The 10,000-nt window shown below is 44.6% G+C and overlaps 2 protein-coding genes across 2 annotated transcripts; both read left to right on the forward strand.

The window, feature by feature from the left end:
- The first annotated feature begins 1,470 nt into the window (after positions 1-1,470).
- Positions 1,471-4,636, forward strand: LOC141434956 (uncharacterized). The gene has a single exon (XM_074097452.1). The coding sequence runs from the start codon at positions 3,206-3,208 to the stop codon at positions 4,634-4,636; it is 1,431 nt and encodes a 476-aa protein (XP_073953553.1). The 5' UTR covers positions 1,471-3,205.
- Positions 4,637-4,980: 344 nt separating this feature from the next.
- On the forward strand, positions 4,981-8,844 carry LOC141434957 (uncharacterized). The gene is made up of 2 exons (XM_074097453.1): positions 4,981-7,613; positions 8,547-8,844. Exons 1-2 carry the CDS (start codon positions 4,981-4,983, stop codon positions 8,842-8,844), a joined length of 2,931 nt encoding a protein of 976 aa, XP_073953554.1.
- Positions 8,845-10,000: the final 1,156 nt, after the last annotated feature.

A 10,000-nucleotide genomic window follows, 5' to 3' on the forward strand; every position in this document is an offset into this window, starting at 1 on the left:
TTATCGTCACCACCGCACTACGCTGACGCGTTTCGAACACAACCAGCGTTCATCCTTACGACAACAAGGGAGTTGTTTGATGGAGGTGATGGTTGAGTTTGTGTGATGTTATGTGTGTGTTAGTGTGGAACTGCATGAACACCACAAATAACAGACCTATGAACACATAAATTTGTTGCATAGACGAAGCTATCGTAATGTCACAGATGAGTAAAGTCATTGACATCTTGTACCTTGGCACTAGACTGGCTGTTTGGATAACAATACGCGAATATAGGAAACCGTTGGACACAAGCAATAGTCACCAACTATCACTTAAAGTCAAGAGGATACTCAAATTTATGCATAGCATCGTAAGTTATTATTCCACTTATTTTTTTTTTGCAGACTATAGTGACCCTTCGTCACCCGACGAGGTTCACAAAACCGCGCTGTGAAACAATTTGGTGCGCCGTTTTGATGTAAGAAACTTGCAGTCTATAGGTAGGTACATAGATGTCGATGAGTTAAGTAATTGTTGATAGTTCATTGATATACCGGGTGTGGCCTGTAATTAGCAAATAATTAAAATATAGATCATACTCCTCAAACTGAACAACATTAGTTCAGCGACTTTTAAAAATAATTAGTTTTTTAACTTTACTACACTTTTTTAGTTTTTTCGAAAGAAGTAATGTAAAGCAAAATGTGTGTTGTTTGTAGCGTGACAGGCGACGTCAGTTGTGTTCTAGGATGGCGTACATTAATAGCATTTAATTTGTATGAAAAAAAAGGAAAATTCAAAGACTCCATTATTTAAAAAAATCGCTGAACTAATGTTGTTTAGTTTGACGAGGATGATCTATGTTTTAATTTTTTGCTCGTATTACAGGCCACACCCAGTTAAGACCTCAATAAAAGTAACACCTGATTCAGTAAATTGTTTACTAGATTAATCACGCACATTAACGCTCAAACTTTCTCACTAATTTCCCTCGTCATTATTATTTCATCAAAAACATTTTTAAAATACACTCTAAATCTTGATCGCACTCAACCGTGTTTTCTATAAATTTCTAAGTAGCTATTGGGAACATCTTACCATAATAATACAAAGAAACGAAATTAATAAATTAATTAAGCGTCGTTTGACTACTTATGTTAAGCCTTTTGTAGCGGGATAAGAGAAGCTCGCTGAAAGCATGCATTCATTTGGTGCAAAGCAGAAAAACGCTGCTACTGGTTATGAGCGCTAATCTTATTTCAAGGACCTGTACGATGTGTCAGATATTTTTGCATGCTCATGGCAGATATTAGTGCAGGTACCTACTGGCTAAAATTGAGGGTTGGAAAATAAAACGTTAACTCTGTTTCTAGTCTTCCTTACATTACAACAGTGTTTTTCAATCTGTGGGTCGCAGTCGCATTGTTATTGTATATGATTTTTTTATGTTTCTATTATTAATGTAAGATTAATACAATTAGTTGTGTTCCCGCCACGCGGGACGACTAACCATTCATCTCCTGAATCATTCGCTCACTCACTCATTCGAAGCGCGGCGCGAGCGCATCGCCCGCCGCCAGTCAAGTAATCGAAGCTGCCGCGAGAGGTCGTATCATTCGCTCCGCTCTGCGCTCGCTTAGCTCGATATATGCTACCTACCGGCCGGTACTAGAACTTGTGAAAGTGTGACAGTGCAGTGTCAATCCAGCTCAGTCCTCAGAGAAAGGATTACCATCAGCTCATCTCCGTTTCGCGGCGTTACCGCTGCGAAAGCCAGTTCACCACACGTAAGTCCTTTCCCATTTCTCCCACTTTCTCACTCATCGTCGAATGTGAGCCCCAGCGCTTACATCTTATGGTCCTTCGATCCTTAGAACCCCTGCCCCTGTGGATAACAGACCCCACAGCTATTAATCAGCCCCAATAAATTACCCACATTGCAAAAAAAAACCGTTAATTTGTCCCATTTATTTTCCGAATACTTTGCCGATTTAACGCACTTACAGTGTAATCTCAGCTCATAATTAGTAAAAAACAAACAAAGTACTTAAGGTACAATCCCAATTAGGTATTTAGAAACGGCAAACCACATTAATTACTCAGCCCATTCCAGAATTTTCTAGTCGTACACGAACTAGAAAAGTAACCTCAAAGTAACGTTGGTACCTATTGTCCTTTTAATCAACAAATCTCCACATTAAACTCACATTATTCAATATAACAACCCATTTGCCAACTAATAACTTCTACCTAATATTGTCATATTATGGAATAAGGGTAGGTAGCAACTTCACTCAACGAACATTCTCGAATATTTTTTATAAGTAGGAAGTTTCTTCAAAGGTAATATAATATTGTTTACAAACATCCATCGCGCGATAACAGGTGTGGTGTGATTGCATTGTTATTACATTATCCGTCGTTTGTCGGAACGTGGCTGGACTTGTCTAAGTGATAATTAAAACTTATACCTACTTACTACCATAACTAGCGTAAATATTATACACGTATTATTCTCAGCTCAAAGTTATTACTATAGTTATATTACGTACTTGTTGAGTACCTAGTTTATTTCATTTCAACGTACGAGTTCGAATTTAGGGTTCAATACGGAACATCCCAAAAACCATTGGTGAAATTATTAACAGTTTCACCTTCCGAATCAGCACATTATTTTTCGTCGTTTGTTAGAACTATCCATTGCAGTGGATTATATAGTGTTTATACAGGTTGCCCCAAAAATTTAAGTACATAGGGTGATAAATATTTTTTCTTCTCATTATATACAAATTCTTCTTCTCAGTTTTGTCTTAGTAACAAACAGTGAACGTAAACTCCGCTCAACACATTACACGTTATACGATATACAGGGTGTCATAAAATACACTTGTAGAATTTTTTATCTTTTCTTCACTTTTTTTTCTCAAAACATCAATAATACAATTACATTCGCTACGTACATATACAGGCTGCTCAGATAAAAACAACACATATATACAGTGATAAAAAAAAAAAGAACCCATTTACATTTGCACACTCACACCTTCTCATTGTCTCATTACAACTTTAACACACTCATTGCCTATTACATAACAAACTTCGATAAATACCTATTCCATAACACATTAAATTCATCCACGGAACCCAATAAGAATTTACATTTAATTTTGTATTTTAATATTTTTTTTTTTTTTTATTTTTTTTTTTTCGTTTGGCTCAAACATGCCGACCAAATCTCAAGCCGCTATTTTCCGTGAGGCAACAAGAGCCATCACTCAGCTCAGGGAAATTTCAATGGCGGTGCTTAAGCAAGACACAAAATATACAATGGCTGACTTCACCGCGAGGTACGCCAAGGTGGAGGAGCATAAGTTTAAATTGGAGGAAGTGTACCACGCCATATTGGACGCAAAAGATCTGACCAGTGACGTAGAGGCGGCGTACACTAAGGCTTACGATACGTCGGTTGCGGACTACAACCAAATACTTGTGGCTAACGCCGAACTCCAGCTCAAGTCAGCCCATTTGGAGAATACACTCCCCTCCACCTCAACCACACCTACAGCCGTTCTGCCTAAAATTGCGCTCCCCAAATTCAGCTCAAAAATAGAGGATTGGCCCTCCTTCATAGCCATCTTCAGAAGTCTCACTGATGACATGGCCACAATATCGGATGCAGTTAAACTCCACTATCTATTATCGTGTCTTACAGGTGAGGCACGGAGCATGGTGTCTCACCTCCAGCTCACCAATGACAATTTCACCGTGGCCATGGACATCCTCACCCGACGGTATGAAAATCGACGCGTCCTGATCGACCGATTTGTCGACATAATCATGGGCTTACCACAAATTCACGCGCGTTCAGATATCCGCACATTATTTCTAACTCCGCTAATTTCAGCACAATCCGCCCTGAACAATCTTGATCTGCCCATGAAGGATTGCGACTACGTGTTCGTGTCAATAGTCGTAAGAAAACTCAAGGGTGAGCTCCGGACCCTTTTTGAGCGCAAATACGGCAACCTTCAAACTCTGCCCACCCTCAACGACTTAATCCTATTCTTAGAGGAACACGCGCGTTGTGTCGAGACCGAGTGGTCTAGCCCAGCTTCCCCGCAAGTCAGCCCACAGCCTCGTCAATACCGCAGGCAATCCCCAGTCACTCCTCCCCGACCCCCCCGGCTCGTCAGCCCACATATAAAGAAACACGTCCCATGGCCCCAGTTAGGACTCGCCCGGAGTACCTCGGTCCGTCCCCAGCTCAACACAGACCAGTTTATTCAGCTCAACCCTCAACTCGTGACGTCACAGCGGGTAACAATGCACCCTGCCCGTACTGCCGTGACAAAGGGCACAAGCTCATCGCCTGCCCACGGTACAACGACCAGCCTACCCAAGGCCGCTGGGATTTCATTCAGGCTCGCAATCGGTGTCAGCGCTGCCTGGGTCCCCATTATGAGAACGAGTGCAAGTCCACGCGAGCTTGCAAAGAGTGTGGAAGTGATAAACACCACACATCACTTCATCGCCCCGGTGCTCCATCTCCAACTCATTCAGCCGCTCATCATCTACCTTCGCATCTCAGGGCACGGCCCAGACAGCGCCCGACCCATGAGTCCCAACACTATTCGGCCCACGCCTCACACATGACCCCACCGCCACAAAACAACCCACCCAATCACTCGCGTTCGCCCAGTAGGTCTCGTGTAGGTGGTCCGCAATGACTACCTGCAATAACCAAGTACTACGAAAGCGAAGCACATCAGCACAAACACACTCACACAACCCACACATACTCTCACTCAGCTCAAACACAAAAACCACGAGCCCAACCTGCGATTTCAGCTCAAACAGTAAAACATAATTATAGTGATACTGCTCAACGTGAAGACCACGTAACTAATACACCGATTTTACTGCCTACCGTTTCGCTAAAAATAGCAGACGTGCATGGTCAGTACCATACAGCGCGTGCTCTGCTAGATTGTGGTAGCATGCTTACGCTCATTACTCAGCGCATGGCCCGAATGTTAAATTTACCGCCAAACTCAAACTCATTAAAAATCGCAGGTGTGGGCAACCAACACACACAAGAGTCAAAAGCATCAGTAACAATAGTATGTCAACCTACACATCGAGACACACCTACGATTACGGCTACAGCTCATATCTTAAAAAATGTTACCGGTTATCTACCATTACAAAAAGTCCCACATATTGCACAAGTGAAAGGCCAGCCACCGATTCCCTTGGCGGATCAAGAGTACAACACTCCAGCTCCGATTGATCTTCTGTTGGGTTCAGACGTTCTCGGCCAAGTTTTGGACGGGACTAAGGTCTCGTTAGGCCGCGGGAAGCCCATAGCCTTCGGCACGATTTTTGACTTCGCATTGATAGGGCCCATTGAGGACATATGTGCGACACCAACGCACCAGACTAACTCAGCTCAAGTTATAAGCTCACAGCCTGAACCTGACGTATCTGCTCACGATATTTGCAAAGGTCTTGAGAGGTTCTGGGAGTCAGAAGAACCCCAAGCTCATATACAAACTAGCCCGTTACAAGAGCAGTGCGAACAAATTTTCCGCACCACAACCACTCGAGAACCATCAGGCCGTTATATGGTAGCATTACCGTTTCTTCCCGATCCGCCGACCCTAGGCAACACTCATGCTATCGCGCTACGTAGGTTTCTCAATCTCGAAAAGAAGCTACAAGCAAATCCGCCCCTCCGCTCAAAATATGTAGACTTTATGAATGATTATCTCAACTTGGGACACATGTCACCTTGTCACCCAAGTACCTTCGCAAACAAGCCTCACTTCTACATCCCTCATCATGGCATCTTCAAATCGGGGTCAGATAAGCTCCGCACTGTATTTGATGGTAGCAGCAAAAGCTCAAATGGCGTCAGTCTCAACGATTGTCTGCACACAGGTCCCGCTCTCCAACAGGATATTGTTGACATTATCATGTCTTTTAGGACACATCCGGTAGTCTTCAGTACTGACATCAAAATGATGTTCAGGAACATACTTATCCACCCAGGTCATAGACAGTATCAACTCATTCTCTGGCGGTCCTCCCCCGACCAGCCGCTGCTCACATATGCGCTCAATACCGTCACGTATGGTTTACGGTCAAGCCCGTACCATGCCATCCGCACTCTGCTCCAACTAGCCGATGACGAAGGTCACCGCTATCCTCAAGCTGCTCAAGTAATACGCCACTCAATTTTCGTTGACGATATACTCTGTGGTCATGATTCCGTGGAGTCTGCTCGAGCACTCCAAACCGAGTTAATTAACCTACTTGCCCTAGGTGGCTTTCAGCTCAGTAAATGGACCTCAAACTCTTCCCAGCTCCTTGAACGGTTTCCAGATGACCAGTGTGACATGCCTAAAGACTTTGACATCAGACCGGAATCGAATTCCATTAAAGTATTGGGTATTCAATGGATTCCTCAATCGGATGAGTTCACTTATCGCATCTCTCTCCCCCCACTTACCCAAATCACCAAGCGCTCTATCCTCAGCACAGTGGCGTCTCTCTATGACCCCAACGGTTGGGTTACACCAGTAATATTCCGCGCAAAGATTCTATTACAAAAGTTATGGCTTCTGAAACTGGGATGGGACGAGCCCACTCCCGATGAAATCCAGACGGAATGGCAGCACATTTCAGAAGATCTGCCTCAACTCTCATGTCTCCGTATACCTCGGCACATTTGCAAATATAAGCCCACGTCTACATACTCGCTGCACGGATTCGCAGACGCATCAGAAGCTGGTTTCGGTGCCGTCATATACCTTCATGAGCTCAATGCCAATGGACAGGTCAATGTAAATCTAGTCATTGCCAAGTCAAAGGTTGCGCCTATCAAGAATCGGCTCACAATCCCAAAACTGGAGCTATCAGCTGCAGCTCTTTTATCACAGCTCATGACTAGGGTGTCAACTAAATTGTCTGCTCACATTACTATCGACCAGCATACCTGTTGGTCAGATAGCACGATCGTTTTAGCGTGGCTAAACACGTCACCTCACCGACTTCAAACTTTCGAGGCCAACCGAGTTAGTAAAATAACGTCTAGTCCAATCAGCTCCACGTGGAGACATGTTCCCACGCATCTCAACTCAGCCGACTGTGCAAGCAGAGGAATGTCAGCCCAGTCTCTCTCAAATCATGACCTCTGGTGGTCTCCCAGTTGGCTCAAAGAACCTCCGAGCACCTGGCCCCAGATGCCGACAGCTTTGGGTCATCATGTATTACCAGGCCTTAAGCCAAAAAAGGTTCCAGCTCATATAGCAATACCCGATCTCGATCATGACTTGCTTACTCGCTTCAGCTCTCTTGACAAGCTCGTCGGAGTGACGGCTTGTATCAAGCGCTTTATTTTCAATTGTAGACACAATCCCGAAGTACGACGCTTTGGTCCGCTCACAGCTAATGAGCGTAAGGACGCTCTGTTATTCTGGGTCTGCTCTGTTCAGCAAAATGAGTTTGCTGATGATATTCATCGCCTTAAAACGAATAAGCTTTGTACCGCGCGACTTCAGCGCCTCTCACCATTTCTGAAAGACGGTCTCTTGAGAGTCGGTGGCCGTCTCTCTCACGCCTCAATTCGGTACGACGCTCAACATCCACTCATTCTACCCAGCTCTAGCCCACTCGTAGACCGCATCATTGATCACTGCCATAAAATATACTGTCATCCTGGCGCCGACACTTTACATGCTATTTTACGTCAGCAATTCTGGATACTGTCCGCACGGCGGGCAATCCGAAGTCGGGTGTTTAAATGTATTAGATGTTTCCGATGTCGCGCTCAACCTGACGCCCCACTTATGGGTGACCTTCCAGCAGATAGAGTTACCCCTCAGCCCGTATTTAGCCAAGTGACGACTGACTTTGCCGGCCCGTTTCTCGTTAAGTCTAGCACGTTGCGAAACGTTAAACTTTTGAAAGCATATTTTTGCATATTCGTGTGCCTTTCAACTAAGGCGGTTCACTTGGAGGCCGTCTCCGCTCTAACCACAGAAGCCTTTCTCGCGGCTTTACAACGGTTTGTATCGCGACGTGGAACACCGATTTTGATTAGATCAGATTGCGGCACGAATTATGTAGGCGCTCGAAATCAGCTCATTGACGTTCAGAACTTTCTCATGGCAAATAATGATGCAATCACACACAAACTTGCAAGTCAGCACATAACCTGGTTGTTAAACCCCCCAAAGGGGGCCTGGTTTGGCGCATTACATGAAATTAATGTGAAATCAACAAAGCAGTTGCTTTACCGTGTAATTGGTGAACAACACCTTACCTTTGAGGAATTCTGCACACTGCTGGCCCGAATCGAGGCCGTACTCAACTCTCGACCTCTCTGCCCACTTTCGTCCGACCCATCGGACTTTGAACCCTTAACTGCCGGTCATTTTATAATAGGCCGTCCGCTCACTGCTCTGCCCGAAACGTCTTTTAACGATAGACCAATTTCTGCTCTAAAACGGTTTCAGCTCATACAAGCTCTCTCTCAACGCTTTTGGACATTGTGGACCAGATCCTACCTCCATACCCTTCAAACCCGCTCCAAATGGCTTTCCCCTTCCTCACCTCCTCAAGTTGGCGAACTCGTGCTCATAAAAGAAGATGACCTCCCACCGCTCCAATGGAGGCTGGGACGAATTACCCGCACAATACCTGGAAAGGATGGAGTGATCCGAGTGGTGGATCTGGACACGGCTCACGGACATCTGCGCAGACCTGTGCTTAAGATAGCCAGGCTGCCGTTGGATTCAGCTCAAGAAGAGGCCTTTCCCCGGGCCCCCCAGGATGTTCCCGCCACGCGGGACGACTAACCATTCATCTCCTGAATCATTCGCTCACTCACTCATTCGAAGCGCGGCGCGAGCGCATCGCCCGCCGCCAGTCAAGTAATCGAAGCTGCCGCGAGAGGTCATATCATTCGCTCCGCTCCGCGCTCGCTTAGCTCGATATATGCTACCTACCGGCCGGTACTAGAACTTGTAAAAGTGTGACAGTGCAGTGTCAATCCAGCTCAGTCCTCAGAGAAAGGACTACCATCAGCTCATCTCCGTTTCGCGGCGTTACCGCTGCGAAAGCCAGTTCACCACACGTAAGTCCTTTCCCATTTCTCCCACTTTCTCACTCATCGTCGAATGTAAGCCCCAGCGCTTACAATAGTATATCAGCCGCAAACACGAATTCTTTCTTTTCGTAGTAGCCCTATTCTTCATAGGGGCTCTCGCAGCTCGCCCTTTATTGAAAGTTAGAGGGAGGATTATAATTAAGATGGCATGTTTACTAAGCATAGCTACACATATTTCCGATAAATATACTTATACACACACACACACGCACACACAAACACGCACACGCGCACGCACGTACACACATACACACACACACACCCTTTTCTATTTATTTTTTATCAGTATGTTATATTGTAGCATTGGTAGTATCTAATTAAGGTTTCATTCTGTTTCTTCTGAACTACCTCTATACCTATTAAGAACACTGTAATTCGTTTTTGTTTGAATACCAACTCGTCAGGGCGCCCAAGATACAGGCACTGCCTAGTTTGGGGCCCGCTGACACTGTATTTTATGTTACACTGTTTCTGCATCAATAAAAACTTTTCATTTCATTTTCATTTCATTTCATATGTAGTCATTTGTTTGGAATTTCTTAAGAACTTTCATCCCCATATTTTCAAGTAAATGAGTCGAAATTCGAAAAGCGCCGGAGCAAATGTTTTTTAGGGTTCCATAGCTTAAAAGGTAAAAAATGGAACCCTTATAGGATTACTTTGCTGTCCGTCCGTCCGTCCGTCTGTCTATCAAGAACCTTTATCTCGTAAACGCGTGGAGTATAGGTATCGAGTTGAAATTAAAACACTCTCAGGTCAAGGCGAGTCCCGAAATCTGTGGAAAAATCAAACCTCTAAGTCAAGGCAATCAAAAGCTACAGTCATTAAAAAGGTGTTTCCATACA

This window comes from Choristoneura fumiferana, chromosome 14, assembly GCF_025370935.1.
Source record: "Choristoneura fumiferana chromosome 14, NRCan_CFum_1, whole genome shotgun sequence".
Classification (NCBI taxonomy): domain Eukaryota; kingdom Metazoa; phylum Arthropoda; class Insecta; order Lepidoptera; family Tortricidae; genus Choristoneura; species Choristoneura fumiferana.